At 38.4% G+C, this 24,963-nt stretch overlaps 1 protein-coding gene across 7 annotated transcripts in view; it reads right to left on the reverse strand.

Moving 5' to 3' along the window:
* The window catches only part of LOC124555258 (syndetin), a 145,461-nt gene that overhangs the window by 72,391 nt on the left and 48,107 nt on the right, over positions 1-24,963 (reverse strand). For all 7 annotated transcript variants that reach the window (XM_047129122.1, XM_047129125.1, XM_047129124.1 and 4 more), the window contains 2 exons: positions 22,216-22,402; positions 8,131-8,320 (listed from right to left, as the gene is read on the reverse strand). In XM_047129122.1, coding sequence (XP_046985078.1) covers positions 8,131-8,320; positions 22,216-22,402 — 377 coding nt within the window. The remainder of the gene's footprint in view (positions 1-8,130; positions 8,321-22,215; positions 22,403-24,963) is intronic.

Below are 24,963 nucleotides of genomic sequence, written 5' to 3' on the forward strand. Positions count from 1 at the left end.
CATCTGGCCAATAGATCAGGGGAGTGACAATCACTGAAACAATACACCATTTCAATGAAGTCATGCGACTGGAAATCCAAGAACTTTGTATGAGCAAATACTCAGGTACCCTCCAGCCATAAACTAGCTACCAGTCAGTAGAAGCAACTAAACAATATAATGTGTTTAGGTTAGTCATTTTCTTACAGGCCTCGGGACAAAAGTGAACAGTAACTGTCTTTTTACCTGTGTTCAGTAGTATTTGTTAATTTTTTTTCTAAATGTTTGGCTACTGAGAAAGTGTTTCTGTCTAGTGCACTAAATAATAGTGTAGTTATAGCCAGGTTCAGCGCAGCAGCAGCGGTTTGAATGTAGCTAGCATCTGCTTGGGGTAGTAGTAAATTTCTTGTGTAGTTGAACATATGTAAAAATACACTGCTGACCATTAAACCGCAACACCATGAAGGCAGCATGCAACAAATGTAAAACTGCTTAGATATGCAAATGATCAGCATTTCAGCACAACTGCACAAAGTAGACATGATTAACACCATAAGGAAATGTTACACAGTGGATTTCTCATTCAGAAATGTTGCTTATTTGTGAGATCATTTTATGCTTCGCCTCAGAAGAAGAAACATCTACCAGCACATATCGAAATCTGACAGTGGCAAGATCACTGCCTACTCAGATTTCCTGTTATCCGATATTGCAGCCCATGTTGGTCAGAAACCCATGACTGTCATGCAATTATGAAACTAATGAGTTCAGGAAAACCATACTCAATACCATGCAAAATCTCAACAGCCCCGTGTGACAAACACTCAAGAGACCAGACATATTCGGCAGTTGGCCATGTAGGATTGTACTGTCTCATCACACACCATGAATGAGAAAATAGGCTTGTTTGCAGCAAGTCAAGTGTCCACACAGACAGTGTGATAACATATGAAACACCAAAAACTATCAGCATGGTGATCATTGTTATGACTTCCCTTGACATGGCAGTGGAGGGAAACGTGTCAACAGCTGTGTGCCCAGTGACAACATTAGACACAGAATTGGTAAACCATCATCTTTTCAGATGAGTCTTGGTTTTGCATCAGGTTCCGAAGAGAACAAGCATTGCCAGAACACATTAGTTGTCACAATATGGGCCCCACACTTGGCATCACGGTATAGGGTGCCACTGAATATGCAACATGACCACCTCTGGTTTGTGTAGCCAGTAATTTGATTGGCAGCCATTCCACTTCTGAGGTGCTATGCCCAGTAGCTGTACACTTCTGTATCTTCAGGGGCTTCACATTATATTTCAACAAGATAACGCAAAACCATATGTTCCCTGTACTGCCCTGATGTACCTCAATACGGAGGTTGTTTGACAACTGCTCTGGCCAGCAATTTCTCCCAACCATTCACCCAGAGAAAACGTCTGGTCACTGACTGCTGAGAGACTGGCACACCACCATTCATCAGCCACAACAATTGATGAACTCTGGAAAAGACCTGATGTAGCATGGAATGACATACCCTATGTCAATCAAGACAACTCCGACTATGTTCAGCTGGGTTAGAGTCATTGTTGCTGGCAGAGGTAGTAGATCTGTGTATTACATTCTGCTCTCATGATGTATACCCACAATAAGTAAAATTTTGTCATTTTCTATCTATCCTGGAGTTGCAGTTCTAATGGCCAGATGTGGAGATGGAGATTGCACCTGTTGTGTACAGATGAAAGGAGAGTTGGATACTGTCTGCAAGGAATTAGAAGCTGCAATAAGCATGGTCAGCAGACTTAAAGCTGGTGGGCCAGACTGCAGTGCTGCTGAGGTACCTTTAGCTGTAGCTGAGGCACTTCTGATATCTCTAGCTTAACCTGGAATCCCTGATGTCACAGCATCTCCCTAAACAACCGTCTGTCTGGTTCACGCTCACCTGAGGATGAATCACAAATTGTGATAGAGTCATGTATCTGAGGAAGAAAGGAAAATCTGGATACTTGCTACATGGTTGTCTGCTTACACCTTACAAACAGAGCTGAGGTCCTGCCCAAAGGTGATAGTACATATGAGGTAGAATGGTACATCTCAACTATTGCGACTGGGACCAATCTCCATGAAAGGTTGAAACACATGCAGATGATGGTTTTGCTAGTCATCAGGAGCTCTAAAATTAGGTACATGATGGAGTTCATCAGGGTTGTAATAGATAGGTTGAAAAGAAATGTCAGTGCCCACTCAGTATGTTTGCCAGTGATTCCTGCCCAACACGTGCAGGAGGCCCTACTGCTACTAAGTGCACTAGATGCAGCAGGTTGCAAATAACAGTTCATGCTGGCATGGATGATACCTGCTCCCTAGACTAACAGGCAACCATCTGTTCCTATAGGTATATGGTTGAATTAGTGGCGACAGCTAGCCTCACTCACAGGATGGAAGCTGATATAGAGTCTTTTGCAGACTCATTCCCAGAAACAATTGTGGTCCTCTGGTTTGGAGACAAATGGAGTGCAGACACAAGAGGCTCAGACAATTTTGTAATGTTATTGGATGCAGTTTCCTCAACATTCCCTAGGAGAAAGGGGAAGGGGGGCAATAGTGAGAGAGTTCAGAAATACAAAGAATTTCACGGTCAATAAATTGTAATGAAATAACATCGCATTAAAAATTGATAATAATAATATCAATGTGCTTGACAATTTTTGATTAGATTGCAGCTAGTCCGTTGCTCACATTTGATGAACTATTTAAAATGATGTTTCTTCGTCTTGCTTACTGCATGAACTGACTCATACTGTACTTCATAACAATGACCAATCGGAAGATGCTCAGATAAAGAAAAGTGTACACATTGTAAATTCTAGCTACTTCTAAGACCCACTAAATAAGTAAATTCATCTCTGCCTATCTGATCAATGAAGAAATTATTGTATGAAATACCAATGATTCCAAATTTCATTCTTATTTAAGGATCTAAGGATGATCAGGGGTTTCATGAACCCACTTACCAAAGTCAATACATATGCACACCACTGCAAGTTTGTTAAGGGAAGCATTCGGTCATTTGAGTCAAACAATTTAGTGAAACATTGAAAAATATCTGGATGGTGATGTGAGGACTAAGATCTCGTTCCTCATCAATCTGATTTCAGTGTTTGCCAATTCTGGTTTTCAAGGCTTTGGTTTTATAGACAGGGAGTTCCATTCATGACTTTTAACCTTGTTTTATAAACCACAATATACAGTACAATCCAGACAAAACTTCATCCCGCATCCTAGTCCAGGATAATATAGTGTGTGTGTGTGTGTGTGTGTGTGTGTGTGTGTGTGTGTGTGTGTGTGTGTGTGTGCGCGCGCGTCTAATTCTTGGGCTAGAACACAGCAGGAATTATTAGTGTTAGTATTAATTCTATGCCAGGGAGTTCACATGAACTTTAAAAAGATCACAGATATAAATAATAAGCAGGAAACAACAGTAGGTGCATACCAGTGGCAAATCATTCAGAAGGTGAAACTCAGTTGGACTGAATACATCTTGTGTTGAGAGAGTGAGCAGGACATTCATAGGCAAGTTCAGGTCATGAGCCCATAGAGATGGTTGTTTCCTTCTTTCTTTTGGTTTTATTACTATCGTCTATAGAATGGCCAAAGCTACAATTGCACACTCATTGATGTATTGCCTGTTAGCTTTTGTCTCAAGATCTTCGACCAGTGTTAGTTTAATGATCTTCCTGAGATTCCACCAGTATGAGTGGCTGGCACTGACAAATATTCCCCCTCCATTGCTGCTGGACACCAGTAACTGAGGGTGAATCCTGGACAGTGCCAGCCACTCGTGGTGGCGAAAAATAAGGAAAAAGATTAAACAAACGTCAGCCAAGGATCCTGAGACAGAAGCTTGCTGGCAATATGTCAACAAGAGGCCACGGAACTGTGAACTATTTTATATGTTTAGTGATTATTTTTACATTTTACATTATTTGCATTCCATCCAGGATTTTTCAGTTGCAATGTAAGTATCTTGTGTTAATTGGACCATATAGGACATTTCAGAAAGAATATCAAATATTTTAGGAGTTGATGGTACAGCTAATTCATAAAAATTTACATCTGTATTGCTAATCTGCAAATAACACTTAAGTGCCTTGCAAAGGGTTCATCGAACTACATTCACACTAATTCTCTATTCTTTCACTCTCCAACGGCGTGCAGAAAAAAAGAACACCCATATCTTCTTGTGTGAGGTCTGATTCGCCTTTATTATAATGCTGTTTTCTCACTTTATTGTGAGCTCGGATTCCCCTTTATTATAATTGTCTTTTCTCCCTATGTAGGTAGGCGTCAAATCAAAACATTTTCATATTCGAAGGAGAAAGCTGGTATTTGAAATTACATGAGAAGATACTGTTGCGACAGAAAATGCCTTTGTTTTAATGATGTCCACCCCAAATACTGTATCATGTCAGTGACTCTCTCCCTTACTTCTCCACGATACAAAAACGTGCTGACCTCCTTTAAACATTGTCAATGTACTCCGTTAATCCTATCTCTTAAGAATCCCACATCATGCAGCAGTACTCCAAAAGAGGGCTGACAAGTGTGATGTTCTGCCAATAAAAGGCAGTTTTTGATTTGCCTTCCCCACAACATTTTCTATGCATTCATTCCAGTTGACATTGTTCGTAATTGTAATTTCTAGGTGTTTAGTTGAATTTGCGGCCTTTAATTTTAGTTGATTTGTTGCATAACTAAAGTTTAACAGATTCCTTTAAGCACTCATGGGGTGGATCCCACAAATTGTTTCGCAATTGTTTTATATCTTCTAATGACTTTACTAGACAATAAACAACAGTGCCATATATGAACAGCCTAAGACAGCTGGTGAGATTATCTCCCAAATCGCTTATAAAGATAAGGAACAGAGGGCCTATAACACTACCTTGGGGAATGCTAGAAACCACTCCTGTTTTATTCAATGACTTTCCATCAATCTCTACAAACTGTGATCTCTCTGACAGGAGATTACGAATCTAGTCGCATAACAGGCGGTATTCCATAAGCACGCAACCTGATTACAAGATGCTTGGGAGGAGTCTATTTGCAAATCTAGAAATAAGGAATCAATTTGAAATCCTTGTCGATAGCACTCAGCACTTAGTGTGAATAAAGAGCTAGTTGTGCTTCACAAGTACGATGTTTCCAAAGTCTGTCTCGGATGTTAATGATATGGGCCTGTAATTTAGTGGATTACACCTATTGCCTAATCCAAACAAAAACACTCCATATACCACGTGTTCTACAGAAAATATTTTAGGAGATGATGATACACACTAATTTGAATAAAAACACTCCATCCACTGTGATTCCAATTTTTCTTGGTTACAGAGATACAGCTGTTAGAATGTAGCCGAAACACTTGCAGAAGGTGTTAGGAAAAGGCAAATGATTAATTTCAAAGTTTATTTTCATAAATTTCCCCTCCAACTGCAATACATATTTAATTTCTCTTGACAACACCATGTGTAACTCTACCGAGGTCATTGTGATGTTCTTTTATGAGAGCAGCACAACACATAAGGGAAACAAGCAATTTGCCTCACATATTTATTTTTTCTTTCAATACTTCCATCTCCAAACCACACCCAAAGGCAAAAATGTAAAGGGGGTAAAGGATGCGCACCTTGGTGGCCAAGAAACATGACTATTTTGGCCTAGCCATCATCCATCGAACACTGATATGATGTGTCACCTAACAACTAGAACATGCAGGGGAAGAACATACCTAGCCATGTAGCCAAAGGAACCTCTTCCAATAATGCCCGATGCTCATTTTCAAGGAAGTTGAGATAATAAGGGCATGTGTCACAATGCAGCAGCACAAAAGCCACAATCAACAGATTGTTCATCATACCACACTACACATTTACAGACAAGTGTTCTTGAAAATGTGTCTCCACAAAGGCATGTTGCTTTAGTCGGACAACTAATGTGAGTTACGAGTATTAATGATACAGTCACATGTGAAAGTGGCTTCAGCAGTAAACAGCTTTAATGGGGTTACTCAGTGATTTACAACTGGCCTGTGACAAAGTTCCAGTAGTCTAATTTCATCTCCTTGAAGCTAGCAGCTTCCATGGTGCCTGCAGTAGTAATTGAAGGCACCACAACAGCTGCTGACTATGTGAACATTATTATGGACCAACTGTAACCCCCTATGCTTGATGTCTTCCCCAACAGCAGTGGCATCTTCCTGCAGGATAACTATCCCTGTCACAAGGGCAGAATCATGCAGGAGTATGATAGTGAACTGATGTTGACATCTTGGTGATCTTGGCTTATCTGAATCCGATGACACCCAACAGGGTGCTATTGAGCACCACCTCCACATCCACAAACTAACTGCCCATAAATTATGGGAAGTGTCTGACCTGTGTGTAGGCATCTGCTGCCACAAATGTCTGGAAACCTACTAACTACTTGTTGAATCCATGGTACGCAAAATCACTGCTGAATTGTGTTCCAGAGGTGGACCAACAAACTTTTAAGTAGGTGGTCATAATGTTTTGGCTGATCAGTGTAAATTGGACACGTCATAGGGAATAATACCACCTACTAAAAAACATACTACTACTACTACTACTACTACTGAAATACCCAGTACAGTATACAATAATATAATATCCAAGAGCTGATTAAGAATGAAACGACTTCATTATCATATACAAATCCAATCTTAAACCTACATTGTTAGCCGCCAGCATCCAGATGAAACACTTTGTTATAACCAGCAGCAAACAGCTACATGTCTGCCAAGTGCTGATGCAAATTACTTCAAAAGTGTCAAAAGAATTTAATATTGTTTCATATCGCTCCCTCCCATAACAAAACAGGAATACTTATCTATCACCACATGACACCTTATACAGCAGTTGTCATAGCTACAGAAGTGCCACACAAAAAAAAAAAGAAGAGAGATCTCCAGGAACAGAAACACCATAGGAGGATTCTATACCTTTTAGAAACCACATTGGAGAAATAATTTGTCACTTTCTGTTGTAAAATGTAGTGTGCTCGATACACACTACACTCTTCGATATACACCACAGTCCTAAATACAATATGACAACTCTCTACAAAATGTTTCAGTTCGGTTTTGAGCATAAATTCATGGCGCATTTGCTTATGGCACCTTTGCTGTAAGGTGGACAGTCTCATTGTCTAACAAATGTAATACTGCCAAGAGGCATGATGTGTTTCCCTCCATAGCCTTAACTGCAAACAGGATGAAAAGTGCTGAAAGGATGATTTAAAAGAGATATCAATAGAAATTTCAAATAAGCTCACACTATGATATTTCAAGAGCTGTATGGCAGGTCCTACCTTCAACTGGACATTAATAGGATAGGTCTTTGTTTTTAAGGCCCAGCACACTACACTGCACTGAGTATTTTGCTTTCCTTAAAGTACTCCATTCTCTTCACAATTTCAATATTATTTCCCCACTTTGTACCTAACGTAGATATTGTGAACCATTCATCCACCAAGATACAGGCAAAAACCATTTAAAACTTGCATCATGGATGGCTATAGTGTCCAACTACTGATCATTAAAACAGTAAGTTTACACTCTCTGGTTCTGTCTTAAGCTCCTATGTAGTACGTATTGCATTACCCATGCCATAAAATCTTTTTTCTGACATGAAGTACTAAAGAATTAGAAACTCAACTGCTGATCATAAGCAAGAAAGGCGAGGCTGAGGTTTATAGTGCAAAAATTTTTTCTGATGCAATTTAGGACTGTAAGTGTAAAATTTAGTCCCGATTATTTACATCATTTCCTTCCATGTAAAGGAACAATTTTGTAATCTTAAAAATGAAATTAACAGTTCTTGTATGCCGACAACTTTTGATGTGTGCACGTGGTAAATTTTTCACATATGACTGAATAAATTCCAGTTCAAAGTTCAACAAATTAAAATTACCTAGGCCTTAATACAGTTATCATAAACTGCAGTAGTAGCTGCAGCTGTAGCTACTACTTCTACTACCACCACCACCACCACCACCACCACCACCACCACCACCACTACTACTACTACTACTACAGTTACTATTACCATCATCTCAGGCTGCTGCAGCTGTTACTTACCTGTAACTGAAGGATAGTGAAATTATTTTTAACAGGGCAGAGTTCCCAATTCTCATTTTCTAAGAACAGCCTTAGCTCTTCCAAGCGTTCTCTGTGATAACTTTTAAAGTAATTTGTACTCTGTTCTCGAATAGAATTTTGTAATTCTTCTGATTTGCTTCCACAAAATTCCTCACCTACTTCCATCAACCTGCGTGAAATAACGTTTCCAAGATGAATGCCAAACAAATAAGTAAATACTATGGAAGAATTATGGCTCCATACTGATACACAAAAGAGAGATTAAGTTTTCATACCGTTGTCAATATTGTTTAGTACATAACTAACAACTTAAAAGATCTACAGTTCTCATTCAAAAAGCTTAATTCTCAAGAAAGTGCATCCTTTCCAACAGCCTTCAATTTTATAAACAGAACATGTAACATTGAACTACACATAACAACTCACATCATTTATTGTAGAAAATAATTTTGGATTATGTGAGAAACTCTCAAACACTAGTCCAATCAGCTACTATGAATGAAACCACTCAACATCATAGAAATGAGCAACTTTGAGATAAATTTTTTTTAAATTTCTTTTTCAAAGTGTATTAACAATATTGGTGTCAGTCTCAAGATTGATTAACAAATACATATTTAAAAATTTTACAATATTTTTAGCGAAAAGGCTGAACTTTGTGCAGTGACATTAATTTTTCAATATTTAGTGTCATGTCTGTCATCAGCAATCCTAAAGTGCCGCACTCTACAATTGATAGCCTGTTTCTGTTCTTCGTAACTAACTTTCTAACAATGTTAGATGGGAAACCAATGAAATATTCCTTTGCTGCAGCTCATACAGCTGGATAAAACATAGGGATTTGTCATTGAAGCTGGAATGCTAGATATACACTTCTTAATATCAATTTCAATTCTGGAATTCTAGATATACACTTTTTAATATCAATTTCAATTCTTCATAGGTTGAAAGTTCCATCAGCTATTCCTACAAGGATAATTCTGATGTTTGTGGATCAGAGGCAGGTTCCAGTACATAATCTGGAATATTAATTTGAAGGAGATCCTGAAATCTATAAAATCATCTTTAAGGGTGTCCAAGTGCTGACAAAATACTGTCATCATTTGTTTCCTCAGACAAAAGATTTGGAAACTGATAAAATTGTTTTTCACCCATATTATATCCGCATGAGGCAAATTTCGAATGAAGGCAGAAATAGTTGTCTCTGCTGTGATTAAATTCAAGTCACCTCCTTGCAGCTGTAGATTTGTTTCATAAGCTATGTTGTTGTTGTTGATGTTGTTGTTGTCGTCTTCAGTCTGGAGAATGGTTTGATGCAGCTCTCCACGCTACTCTATCCTGTGCTAGCTGCTTCATCTCCAAGTAATTACTGCTGACTACAGCCTTCTGAATCCGCTTAGTGTATTCATCTCTTGGTCTCCCTCTACTATTTTTACCCTCCACACTTCCCTCAAATACTAAATTGGTGAACCATTGATGTCTCACAACGTGTCCTACCAACCGATCCCTTATTCTAGTCAGCTGTGCCACAAATTCCTCTTCTCCCCAATTCTATTCAGTATCTCCTCACTGGTAACGTGATCTACCCATCAAATCTTCAGCATTCTTCTGTAACATCACATTTCAAAAGCTTCTATTCTCTTCTTGTCTAAACTTTTATTATCCATGTTTCACTTCCATACATGGCTACACTCCATACAAATACTTTCTCTTCTTCAGAAACGATTTCCTTGCCATTGCCAGTCTAAATTTTATATCCTCTCTACTTCGGCCATCATCAGTTATTTTGCTCCCCAAATAGCAAAACTCTTCTACTACTTTAAGTGCTGCGTTTCCTAATCTAATTCCCTCAGCATCGCCTGATTTAATTCGACTACATTACATTATCTTCGTTTTGTTTTTGTTGATGTTCACCTTATGCCCTCCTTGCAAGACACATTCTGTTCAACTGTCCATCCAGGTCCTTTGCTGTGTCTGACAGAATCACAATGTCATCGGCGAACCTCAAAGTTTTTATTTCTTCTCCATGGATTTTAATTCCTATTGCAAATTTTTCTTTTGTTTCCTTTATTGCTTGCTCAATGTGCAGGTTGAATAACATTGGGGATAAGCTACAAACCTCTCCCTTCCCAACCACTGCTTCCCTTTCATGCCCCTCTGCTCTTACAACTGCCATCTGGTTTCTGAACAAATTGTAAATAGCCTTTCGCTCCCTGTATTTGACCCCTGTCGAATTTGAAAGAGAGTAATCCAGTCAACATTGTCAAAAGCTTTCTCTAAGTCTACAAATGCTATAAACATAGGTTTGTCTTTCCTTAACCTATTTTCTAAGATAAGTCGTAGGGTCAGTACTGGCTCGCATGTTTCAAAATTTCCACGGAATCCAAACTGATCTTCCCCGAGGTAGGCTTCTATCAGTTTTTCCATTCGTCTGTAAAGAACTCGTGTTAGTATTTTGCAGCCGTGACTTATTAAACTGATAGTTTGCTAATTTTAACACCTGTCGAGGCCTGCTTTCTGTGGGATTGGAATCGTTATATTCTTCTTGAAGTCTGAAGGGTATTTCACCTGTCTCATACATCTTGTTCACCAGATGGAAGAGTTTTGTCATGGCAGGCTCTCCCAGCGCTATCAGTAGTTCTAACGGAATGTTGTCTACTCCTGAGGCCTTGTTTTGACTAAGTCTTTCAGTGCCTTGTCAAATTCTTCATGCAGTGTTGTATTTCACTTCTCATCTTCTTCAATGTCCTCCTGCATTTTCATAATATTGCCCTGAAAGTACGTCTCCTTTGTATAGACACACTATACACTCTTTCCAACTTTGTGCTTTCCCTTCTTTGCTTAGCACTGGTTTTCCAACTGAGCTCTTGATATTCATACAAGTAGTTCTCTTTTCTCCAAAGGTATATTTAATTTTCCTGTAAGTAGTGTCTTTCTTACCCCTAGTAATATATGACTCTACATCCTTACACTTGTCCTGTAGCCATCCCTGCTTAGCCATTTTGCACTTCCTGTCGATCTCATTTTTGAGACGTTTGTATTCCTTTTCACCTGCTTCATTTACTGAATTTTTATATTTTCTCCTTCCATCAATTAAATTCAATATCTCTTCTGTTACCCAAGGATTTCTACTAGCCCTCGTCTTTTTACCTACTTGATCCTGCCTTCATTATTTCATCTCTCAAAGCTGTCCATTCTTCTTCTACTGCATTTCTTTCACCCGTTATTGTCAATTGTTCCCTAATGCTCTCTATGAAACTCTCTACAACCTCTGGTTCTTTTGGTTTATCCAGGTCCCATCTCCCTCAATTCCTACCTTTCTGCTGTTTCTTAGGTTTTAATCTACAGTTCATAACCAATAAATTGTGGTCAGAGTCCACATCTGCCCCTGGAAATGTCTTACAATTTAGAACCTGGTTCCCGAATCTCTGTCTTACCATTATATAATCTATTTGAAACCTTCCAGTGTCTCCAGGCCTCTTCTACATATACAACCTTCTTTCATGATTCTTAAACCAAGTGTCAGCTTTGATTAAGTTATGCTCTGTGCAAAATTCGACTAGGCGGCTTCCTCTTTCATTCCTTACATCCAGTCCGTATTCACCTACTACTTTTCCTTCTCTTCCTTTTCCTACTATCAAATTCTAGTCCCCCATGACTATTAAATTTTCATCTCCCTTCACTATTTGAATAATTTCTTTTATCTCACCATACATTTCTTCAATCTATTCATCATCTGCAGTGCTAGTTGGCATATAAACTTGTACTACTGTGGTAGGCGTGGGCTTCGTGTCTATCTTGGCTACAATAATGTGTTCACTATGCTGTTCGTAGTAGCTCCTATTTTTTTTATTCATTATTAAACCTACTCCTGCATTACCCCTATCTGATTTTGTACTTATAATCCTGTAAAAGAGGATAATGGAATGTAGTCTAATTAAATTGGATGATGCTGAAGGTATTAGATTAGGAAATTAGACGCTTAAAGTAGTAAATGAGTTTTGCTATTTGGGGAGCAAAATAACTGGTGATGGTCGAAGTAGAGAGGATATAAAACGTAGACTGGCAATGGCAAGGAAAGAGTTTCTGAAGAAGAGAAATTTGTTAACATTGAGTAAAGATTTAAGTGTCAAGAAGTCTTTTTTGAAAGTATTTGAGTGTAGCCATGTATGGAAGTGAAATGTGCACGATAAATAGTTTAGACAAAAAGAGAATAGAATCTTTCAAAATGTGGTGCTACAGAAGAATGCTTAAGATTAGATGTGTAGATCACATATCTAATGAGGAGGCATTGAATAGAATTGGGAAGAAGATAAATTTGTGGCACAACTTGACTAAAGAAGGGATTGGTTGGTAGGACATATTCTGAGGCATCAAGGGGAGCTGCATCAAACCAGTCTCTGGACTGAAGACTACAACAACAACAATCCTGTATTCACCTGACCAGAAGTCTTGTTCCTCCAGTCACCAATCTTCACTAATTCCGACTATATCTAACTTTAACCTGTCCATTTCCCTTTCCAAACTTTCTAGCCTACCTGCCCAATTAAGGGATCTGACATTTCATGCTCCAAACTGTAGTACGCCAGTTTTCTTTCTCCTGATAATGAGTAGTCCCTGCCTGGTGATCCGAATGGGGGACTATTTTACCTCCGGAATATTTTACCCAAGAGAACTCCATCATCATTTAACCATACAACAAAGCTGCATGCCCTTGGGAAAAATTACGGCTGCCGTTTCCCCTTGCGTTCAGCTGTTCACAGTTCTCGCACAGCAAGGCTGTTTTTGTTAATGTTACAAGACCAGATCAGTCAATCATCCAGACTGTTGCCCCCACAACTACTGAAAAGGATGCTACCCCTCTTGTCTGGCCTCTCAACAGATACTCCTCTGTTGTGGTTGCACCTATGGTATGGCTAGCTGCATTGCTGAGGCACAAGCCTCCCCACCAATGGCAAGGTCCATGGTTCATGGGGGGGGGGGGGGGGGGCAAATAAGTAATATCACTCAAAAAAAAAAAAAAAAAAAAAAAAAAAAAAAAAAAAAAAAAAAAAAAAAAGGCATTTAGTAATTTTTGATCTTACTATACTTTTCCATTGCGGCTTTGCGAGAACTGACCAGAGTCGTGGCAAGTGGCCATCAACACTGCCTAAATTTGCTACACCCAATTCTGGATAGTCAGCTTTGCAGCTGAACCCAGCTATCCCGAATGTGAATCTAATGCATTTGGTACAATTCCACTGTGCTCGGTCTTATGGTCAGAATAGCAGATGAAAATTATATGGTTTCTTGGAAGCATAAAATATGATATTTCTGTTCAGATATGGTACTTATTAAAATTAATGCATATGAAATTAAATTAAGCATGTTGTACAAATGTTAGACTGCTAAGGTTGACAATGGCTGGCTATTGCCTGAAGTTTATCAACAATACCAATGACAACACCCACAAAATGGGAACCAACAGCTAGTAAGTGAAGAAAATTGGAATTCTGTCATCCAAAAATTAGTAGAATTCTGGAAACCATTTTAGTCACTCAAGTAGGCCTCTGATAAGAATAATGTGATTTTTCCCTGTTTTCTGGGAGGAACTTCGGCTGTGATTAGAGAGAGAGAGAGAGAGAGAGAGAGAGAGAGAGAGAGAACACCATTGAAATTTCAGAGTTTCTGGTTTTTCTGAAATTACTGTAAAATTAAGCATTTAATCAAAAACATCATGTTTAGCAAATGCCTAGTGCATTATATTCTGTATTGAATCATGTATAGTGAACTGGTACAAACATTTCATTACATGTTGGGCCCCATATGTAATCTGAGAGAGAGTATTTAATTTCGTGTTCTCTGTGAGTTCGTGTTTAAATCACTGCGATAGTTTTTTAGTGAAAACAAGTAAAAGCATTTATTTTAGCAGGAAAACTTGGTGCACTTTTCCATTGTTTCATGAAAGATAACATGCTTCAAAGCACATTAGTACTCAATGAAAGGGCCTAAGTATTACATATGAAATAATACAATCCAAATATTTCATTCCAAAGAATTTGATAGTAGAGACCCATCATGGTATACAAACAACATTAGAAAACTTCTAAAGAAACAGCATATTCTCTGGAAGAGCCACTAAGCACAGCATAACCCAAAGAACTGCAAATGCTGATTGAAACATACGTGACAATCAGAAAGCAGCGTGTGATGCATTCAGTAACTGCTGAAGCAGAACATTATTGCAGGGGCTATCCTAAAATCCTAAGAAATTTTAGTTGTACATTAAAGCTGCCAACAGCCAAAAATAAGTGCACACACACTCACTGACAAAACAGGAACCAAAGAAGACAGCAAAACTAAAGCTTAAATGTTAAATTCCATCTTCAAATATTCCTTTAGAAAGGAACATCAAAAAATGTTATCTCCATTCAGTATCTGTACTGATACAAAGATGCGTGATATTGTGATCAGCACTAGGTATTGAAAAACAGCTCAGATCTCTAAAGCATAATAAAGCTCCTGGGCCCAAAGGTGTCCCAGTCAGTTTCTATCCAGAATTTATAACCATAATTTACTGTGGGTGCCTTGAGCATGGAATTGTTCATAGTTTGCTTAGTTGTTTGTTCATATTTTATGTGCCTCTATACCATTCACACAATTTGATAAAACTCTTATTGCTTGCACTTGAGCAAAGGTTACAGGCATAGTGCAATTACGTACAGTAGGTGGCATGCATGTCATACCGGCAAATATACATAAGGAGTAGGGAAATAGTGAGAGAGGTCTGAATGTGACAAATGAACAGATCAACATTTAACTGCGTCTTACTCATTTTGATGACGATAAATATGAGTTATTTATAATCGAAATTGGAGAAAATAAATTTATGGGACAAACTGATTAAAAGAAGGGTTGATAGGACACATCCTGAGGCTTCACGGGAAGGAGGGCAAAAATTTGGAGAGGTATACCAATTGATGAATTCAGTAATCAGGAGTGGATGCATGTTGCAGTAATTACACAGGATAAACTAGTGTGGAGAATGGCAACAATCTGGTCTTTGTACTGAAGACTGTAGCAGCAACAACAAACTGTCTGTGACCCCTAGGAAGAAAGCACAGGTCAAACATCTAGAAAGGTGTCAAAAGTGATCCACAAAACCACTGTTTAATATTATTGATATCAATCTGTTGTAGAATCTTAGAACATATTCTGACCTGCCTGCTAGCCCAGTCTGAGATTCACAAAGATAGTGTTCTGGTAATACCCATTGCCAGTTGTAATTATTCTATGTATTTATTAAGCAAAATCTTAATTTAATTGTTAACACAAATTTTTCATTCAAGCACAACTATACAGATTAAAATTCATATCTTTTAAAGCAGATTAAAGCCCTTTACATCTCTGTGAATGGTACATTTGTCTGCCTAGATATCACTAACATTTCGATAACTGGAACTATATGCATTGTTAAAACAAACTCCTCTTCTTCTCTACATTTATAAATTCAAGTCCCCTGCTCGCTTCTTTCTGGATTTTCAGGATAATCTCAGAAATTACTGTACAGATTTTGATATAGTTTTTACTAATAGGTAGTAGACTGAATTATGAGGAAGGTTTCTGTATATAATTTATAAATATTTCGAGCAATTTGGTTAAATTATGATGATTTTCTCAAATGCCACTGTGAAAACAACACCGCTGCTATCTAGCAGTGAACAGCAGAACTCCTTGGATCCACAGCTCTGCGCAGCACAACAGAGGTCTGGTCAAACTGGGTGCACGCAAACACTCTGCTTCCTTCGATGTACCGACAACTGAAGGAATGTGTTTGGCATTGCATGGTCAGTGTGAATGTGACTTAACATATGCAGTTATTATTTGTTTGGACACTTTGAAATTAAGCTACAGTTCACGTGCAGCAGTCAGTGACCTAAAGTGCACCAACCAAAAAGTAGTAGTATTGCTCATAAACGTTGGTGTATTTGTCAGCTTCTTAAAGAAGAAAACAGGCATGGGTACGATCTTCTTCATACCTTAAAAATACAGGATGGAATGTCATTCAGACACTCCTATTGGATAATTAGGGACAATTCTGAAAGACTTTTAGAGATGGTAGGGGACTCATTTCAGAAAAAGACAACAGCTTCAGTCTCTCAGTTTCTGCTTCCCTCACATTTGCAATAAGAATTTGCACTCATAATTTATTGCATGTTCTTCGAGCAATGGACAGTGAGTTGCTTAACTTTGAAGTACTATGACTAATTGTTTGAGAACAATTGTATAGCGAAAGAAACATGTGAATCCAAAATCTGCAGTTTTTAACATTTTTTTGCAAAATGTGAAAATTTTTGAAAAAATTTTCCCTAAAGAAAGTTTTTTCAGCAGCGAAGCACATGAATAAACTTTCAGCTCTCTGCTTCCCTTCAATCAAACCTAGATACAGACATGAATATTTCAATGGTAGGGTGAATAGGATTGTCAAAAGAGTCTGCAACAAGTAACTGAGTCTGAACAATGAGTCAGTGAGTAACATAGTTTACAACAGGATTACTGCCATGGGCTGCACATCTACATTAGGCATGTTTCTTTGTGTTTCATTTTCTTTTATTTGTGACCTTTGGACATGATCCATTCAGCCAGTCTCCAATACATGATAGTGCCACAAATCTGAAGACATATCCAATTGCACACACATGCAATCATGGTTCACATAGAATATTTACATTGGTTGGACACATTTTAACTAAATCACTATGTGCTCCCATCACTGCCACAAGATGTCACTCCAAATGCCAATCACACATAGTAGAACAGATAAGAGTTCTGGCATGTGCTGCTTAAATCATTTCAGTTACATGAAACTGATGATAGTTACATAACATTGTCCTCAGAATTTTATGCATAACCCTGTGCAGTGATTTCTAAAAAAATTTACCTCTTTGCCAAACAAGTCGCCCAGCTGTAGATACTTAGTACTACCAATGCGAAGCCGAGGCTGGTTGCTAGTGATCTATAAAAAAGAATGTACAACGGGTCCACAGAACTACAATCCTGTGTTGCTCATATCAATTTGCAGCAGAATACTAGAACATACTGTAGTCCAAACATAATGCTCCATGGAATCTACAATGGATTCCAAAAGTATTGATCATGCAAAACCCAACTTGCACTATTCTCACATGATCCCTAAGCGACAGCAGCAACTAGTTCGATTATTGTTTCTAGACTTCTGAAAAGTATTTGACTCGGTGCTACATAAACACCTGTGAAAGAAAATATACTCGCACAGAATATGCAGCCAGATTTGTTACCAAGCTGAGGATTTCTTGACAAGCAGAATGCAGCATGTTATCCAAGATGGAGAGTCTTCTTGAGATGTAGACATAATATAGGGCGTTCCCAGGGGAGTGTAACTGTACCATTACTGTTCCCATTGTACATTAATGACACAGGATAAGACTGGTAGCAATCTTTGACTTTTTGTAGATGACATGGCTATTTACAGGGAAATTCTATCTTACAAGAAATTGTAGTAGTATCCAGTTATACCTTGTCAAAATATCTGCATGGTGCAGGGATTGGCAACTCTAACTGTACATAAAGGTAAAGTTGTGCACTTAATGAAATGTAAAAGCGAAATAGCCTCAGATTACAATATAATTGGTTTGCATGTGGAATCAGTCTTGTCATAAAAATACTTGGGAGTAACTATGAAGTGCAACGATCACTTGAGAGCAGCTGTGGGAAAGGCGTATGATAGGCTCCTATTTGTTGCTAGAATACTTGGAAACTATGGCTTGTATACAAAATAAATTGCTGACAAGACGTTTGTGCAGCCCATACCAGAATACTGCGCAAGTGTGTGGGACTTGCATCTGGCCAGACTGACGGGGGACACAGAATGTGCGTACCCAGATGTGCTGGACAACCTGAACTGGCAACACTCAAACAAAGACACTATGTATCTTGCAAAAATATATTAAAAAAAAAAAAAAGATCTAATGGTACAAACAACGTACACTCTTCAGCCACCTATGTATCGACACCACGAAGAAAACTTAGGCAAATAACAGCTTGCACAGAAGTGTATAGGCAGTTGTTCTTCCCATGCTCTATTCATGAATGGAACAGGAGGAAACCATAATACACCAAATAAGTACCCCATCATGCACCTCCCACTGATTCACAGAGTTCAGTTGTAGATGTACATGTGGGATTGGAGACATGACCAATTAAATCTGCCACTGTATTTTGTGAAAATTCTGACAACTCCCTCTCCCTCCTCCTCCTCCCCCCCCCCCCCCTCTCTCTCTCTCTCTCTCTCTCTCTCTCTCTCTCTCTCTCTCTCTCTTTCTCATAAAAATCCAAGGGCATATACTTAGCATAATTCATCTTTTAGTTTTGGTTTTCACAACCTGCTGATAGAACTTGGAAGGTTTTCTGCTGTTCATAACTACTGCCAATCTATGGGACCTAACAATAACTGGACCTGTTTACAAGGAAACAGAGAGTGATAAAGGGTAAGTGGTTTCACCTACTGCTTCCCTCAAACTTACTTGAAACAAAAAGAAATAATATGCACTTTGTGATGTAATGAACATCATGCCAGAAGAGCTATTAATTGCACAGTCAGGGCACATCCAGAATGAGCTCTGGTTGCAAAGGACTACTGCATTTTGAGTAAAAGAATTTTTTATCTCAGAAATGAAAACTCGAACAAACAGTAAGAGAACTGAATATGAAGAAAGGAGTTCTGAATACAAACAACAGAAGGATATCAGATACCCCAACATGCATATCATGTGGGAATCATTATAATACGGTTAGGGAAATCAGGACAAATACTGAGGTGTAAAAGTAATCTTTTCTTCCGCATACTGTCTGTGGATGGAACTACCGGGAGTAGGATATCCTTAAGTACCCTGCCTCACGTACCATGTTGTGGCTTGTGGACTACAAATATACACATGTAAATGTAAAAAGGTAAAATAGATTATCATATTGCACACATTAGCCGTTCCCATCTCCCACATAACATTACTTAAAATAAGCATTAAAAAATATTCATCACAACAATAACAACAATTTGGCAGTTTCCAGGAAGTGTGACACCGATGGTAATTCGAAGCTGCTGCCATGTGAACAAATGTCTTCTAAGTGTACTCAGCCTCAACAGCTGTGCCAATTCAGGTATCCCTCGCACATGGACAGTGATACCTGGATTTTCCATGGCCTCCAGACAAACCAAATTCCTTTGAGGCTCAGTTCACACACACACATTTGTGCCAATATTGTCACCACCACTAGCTTACTGCTGCCCAATTCCCATCGCATACTACGCCATGCCAGCAATATCCAGAGTTTGGCAGTTGCATTGGGAAAGGAATACATTTGTTAACTATGATTCAGAATGAATTAGTATCATTTGTTGTTTGTAATCTACTTTCCTGATTTAAATAGTGGCAGAGGGGAAATCTGAGGCATCTGGAGCTGGCAAATCTGCCTTGGCCTTTGGTTTCTTAATTTTTGTTCCTTCCTCTTTTCATTCTCCTGGTTCTCATTATGAGATTTAAATTTGGTAGTAGTAGTGTTCATACAAAAATCTGTTACGGATAAGGAGTGGACAATTCGCAGCTCAGCTCTGTGTCCACACCTGTGCCAGCTGCTGTAGGTCAAGGAGGAAGCAACATGCCACCATGGGGTGTCACTCAGGTAAAGGTCTTTGTTATAGTGATAGAGACTGAATGACCACAGGGAAAATGAGTCATGGTGAAGAATGTGATAATAACTGTAAGTGGATACATTGTGCAAAGCAGGTGAAATATATCATACAACTAGGATCCTTACAAGGCTGTTCACACGAAAAAAAAAAGTCTTGAAACCTGGAAAAAAATCCAAAGAGATTCTGACCGTATGTAAAGTAAACCAATAGAAAGATGCAATCAATACCCCGACTGTGTGATAACAATGGTGGTGTTACTGATGACAGAGTCACTAAAGAAGAGTTACTAAATACGTTTTTCTCAGATTGCTTCACCAAAGAGGATGAAGTAAATATTCTAGAATTCAAATCAAGAACAACTGTCAACATGAGTAACTAAGAAGTAGATATCCTTGGTGTAGCAAAACAGTTCAAATCACTTAATAAAGGCAAAATCTCCTGTCCGGAATGTATACTTGTCAGGTTCGTTTCAGAGTACGCTGATACAACAGCTCCATATTTAGCAATAATATACAACTGCTTGTTCATCAAATGATCTATACCTAAAGGCTGGAAAGTTGCACAAATCACATCAATACCAAAGAAATGATATAGGAGTAATCCACTGAATTACAGACCCATGTCAATAACATCGATTTGCAGTAGGAGTTTTGAACTTATATCCTGTCCCAACATTGTGAGTTATCTCAAAGAAAACAATTTATTGACAAACAGCCAACATGTTTTCAGAAAATATCATTCTTGTGAAACACAACTAGCTCTTTATTCTCACAAAGTAATGAGTGCTGCTGACAGGTGATGTCAAACTAAATCCGTATTTTTACATTTCCAGACAGCTTTCAACACCATTCCACACAAGCATCTTCTAATCAGACTGGGTGCCTATGTAGCATCATCTCAGCTGTGTGACTTGATTCGTACCTTTCTGTCAGAAAGGACCAGTTAACAGAAACTGATGGAAAGTCATCAAGTAAAACAGAAGTAGCACCTGGGATTCTCCAAGTAAGTGTTATGGGCCCTCTGCTGTTCCTGTTCTACATAAACATTTTAGGAGACAATCTGAGTAGCCCTCTAAGATTCTTTGCAAGTGATGCCATCATTTAAAATCTTATAAAGTCATCAGATGATAAACTGCAAAACAATTTACACAAGATACCTGTATGGTGCAAAAAGTGGCAATCGAAACTGAATAATGAAATGTGTGAAGTAATCCACATGCATACTGAAAGGAATCTGCTAACTTTTGGTTACACAATAAATCACTCAAACCTAAAGGCTGTAAATTCAACTAAATACAATTATGACGATCATAACTGGAATGATCACATGGATAATGTTGTGGGTAAAGCAAATCCAAGACTGCAATATACTGGCAGAATACTTAGAAAATGCAAGAGGTCTACTAAAGAGACTGCTTACACTATGCTTTTCCACCATCTTCTGGAGTATTAATGTGGTACACATCAAATAGAATCAACAGAGGCCATCAAGAAAGTTCAAAGAAGGGAAGTTCATTTTGGACTATCATGAAATAGGGGAAAGAGTGCTATAGATATGATATGCGAACTGGGGTGGCTATCATTAAAACAAAGGTGCTTTTTGTTATGACAGGATCTTCTCACAAAATTCAAAATTTCAATCACCAAGTTTCTCCTCAGAGTGTGAAAATATTTTGTTGGCACTAACCTACAGAGGGAGGGATGACCAACATAAAAAAAAAGAGAAATCAGAGCTTGCACAGAAAGATTTACATGTTCTGGATTTGCGTGCTCATTTTTCCTGCATGCTGTTCAAGAGTGGAACGGTAGAGAAATAAAAGGTGATTTGATGAACACTCTACCAGGTACTTAAGTGTAAATTTTAGAGTATTCGTGTAGGTCTTGATGTAGGTTGAGACGTAGATGAAATTTATTTGCCAGTTACAGTCCACTTCATTGAATAATAATGGTGCAACATTAAGGCTATGAAAATTTTGAACTTCATTAAAAACTAAACAAATCATCTAAATTATGGACATGGCTGTAGTAATAAAAATGTTTGGTCCTGTTTTTCCAATATCCATGAATTTACCCTTGTCCTGGAATGATCTGTTGGTGGCTATGTGCCTTCAGTTGTCTAAAAAATATGGGGCAGTGAAACGTGTAACCTCACAGAAGCCACTGTTCAGTGGATGAAACTACCATTGCTTTAAATGATCAAAATCTTTGAGTATACGTATGAGCTGCTATTTGTTGACAAAACTTATGGAGCTACAACATGGTTGCGGTATCATTTTCTGTCTCTATTACTACAATGACATAGAACAGAGCACTTCAAAATGAAATGAAGAAGTGGAAACTGTTCTTGTATAAACTTACCTGTGAACAACTGAAAGAATTTGAAGAAACTCTTCAAATTTGAACCTGGCCAAGTCACATCCCATTAGATACGCCCCTACCCTGGATTGGACATCGTGCCACATACGAAACATTCCTTTTTCCAGTTTTTGCTCCACATACTTCTGATCACAACTCAGTTCAAAGTCTATTACAGTACTAACACCCCCTGAAAAAAATATTATTTACACAAATTTCTTTGAAAATTACACAAATCAACTATATCTTAGGGATAAGAGAAAAAATACATGGCAAAGGTAAGTGACTAAGGGGTCAACGATTTGGCATTCCTTCTTCAGTTGATCCTAGGATTTTCAGTCACTTGTCGCTTCTTTCACTTCTAGCAATGATTTGTATATGAGAGAAAGGCCGAGTTGCCCTGTGGTTCTGAGTCCATGTTACTGTTATTCTCCCTATATCTGGTTGGGTAAGAGAATTCAAAGATCAGAGGGGGGAGAACCCAAGGGGAGGAGGGGGGGGGGGGCATCATGACTCCCCAACCCCCCCCCCCCCCAAAAAAAAAAAAAAAAAAAAAATTGTGAGAGCATTTATATTTTTACACACAACAATTTCCATCACCCATATGAACCATGGATCTCATCGAAGTGGGGTGGCTTGGGTGCTTCTATGATACAGGCAGCTTCTATAATACAAACAGTTGTACAGTAGAATCAACTATATGGGAGGAATATCTGTGGAGGGACCACACAAATGTTTGAATCCTAGAGAAGACCAGTAGCCTTCTCGGTACACAGTTGCAAGGGCACCTGTCTGGATGACTGACTCATCTAGTCTTGTAACATTGCAAGGGGAAACTAAAGCTGTCATATTTCCCAAGGACATGCAGTCCTACTGTATGGCATGATGATGATGACACCCTCCTGGGTGAAATATTCTGGATGTAAAGTAATCCCCCATTCTGATCTCTTGGCAGGTATTACTCAGGAGCATGCTGTCATCTGGAGAAACAAAACTTGCATTCATTGGGTCAAGATTGTGGAATTTTAAATCGCTACATTGGGTCAAGATTGTGGAATTTTAAATCGCTACATTGGGTAAGCAGGTTAGAGAATTTAGAGAGGGAAACCGATAGGCTGAAGTTAGATATAGTAAGAATTAGTGAAGCATGATGGCAGGAACAACAGGTCTTCTGATGAGGTCAGCACAGCTAACAACACCAGCTAAAAGCATGGGTATTCCAGGAGTAGGTCTAATGATGAATAGGACAATGAATGCAATACAGAAGCCAAACAGATATGAAGCCAACATCCACCACTGTAGTAGAAGTTTATATGCCATCTAGCTCAGTGGATGAACAAGAGATTGAAGAATGTGATGTTATTCAAATAGCTGGGGAAATGAAAATTAATTGTGATAGAGGAGTGGAATACAATAGTAGATAAAGGACAAGAAGCAAAAATAGTAGGCGAACATAGACTGTGGGAGAGTACTGAAAGGGAAAGCTGCCTGGTAGAATTTTGCAGACTGCACTATTTAATTATTGCTAATACTTGATTTTAAAAATAGTGAAAGAAGGTCGCATATCTGGAAGAGACCTGGAGACAGCAGAAGGTTTCAAATTGATTACATAACAGTAGGACAGAGAGTTCGAAACCAGGTTTTAAACTGCAAAACATTTCAAGGGACAGATGCGGAATCTGATCATAATTAACTGGTTATGAGCAGCAGAGTAAAGCTGAAAAAATTGCAGGAAGGCAGAAAATGAAGGAGATGTGACTCAAATAAACTGGAACAACTAGAGGGTTTAAGAGTTTTGAAGGGAGTTTTAAGGAATGATTGACTGAAACAGGGGTACAGAACATAAGAGAAGATGAATGGGTAGCCTAGAGAAATGAAATAGTGAAGTCAGTAGACAACCATCAAACAGACAAAAAGACAAGACCCAATAGTTGGATTATGCACTAGGCATTTAATCTAACTGATGAAAGGAGAAAATATAAAAATACAGTAATTAAAGCAGGCAAAAGGGAATATAGATGTCTAAAAAATGAGACTATTAGAATGTGTGAGCTGGTTAAGTAGGAATGACTAGATGAGAAAGCAAGGCTGTAGAAGCATACATGAATATGAGAAAGATAGATGCAGTCTTCAGACTGAATAGAACAAGAACAACAACAACAACAACAACAACAACAACAATCAGTTTCCAAATTTTGCAGCTAACTTTTGCAGAATAAAATAGCATGGAAACTACATAATCTCAAAAATGGATATGAATTTTTCAAATTACAAGCTACATTTAGCACATGTTGCTTGCATGAGGGCCTTTTCCACATGGATGGGTTTACAGTCTTAACAGTAACACTCCCACAATGTAAAGGCAAATACACACAAGGAGACCAGCCAGCTGTCAAGAAGGTTCACTTATCCATATGTGGAATCGGCAAAGCACAGGAAGTTGAGTAAGAAATGGAAAAAAGGAAGAGGCCCTCCACTGAGGGGAGGGAAGAAGGGGGCAGAAAAACAGACTTTCTAAAAGTAGATAGAAACAACTGAAAGAAACAACATTCCCCTCATTTACAAACTTGTACTGCCACAGTCTGCACTTTTTTTAATTTGTTCATTTTTTGTAATTAAATCAATCACTCACTCTTACTGTAATATTAAAACATTTTATTTATTTTATTGTTAGTATTAAAATCATACACATATGTGGCATGTATAGTGTTGGTGACAAGTTACACAGGTTTCCCAGGATAAATGGTCAAT

Source organism: Schistocerca americana, chromosome X (genome assembly GCF_021461395.2).
Source record: "Schistocerca americana isolate TAMUIC-IGC-003095 chromosome X, iqSchAmer2.1, whole genome shotgun sequence".
Classification (NCBI taxonomy): Eukaryota; Metazoa; Arthropoda; class Insecta; order Orthoptera; family Acrididae; genus Schistocerca; species Schistocerca americana.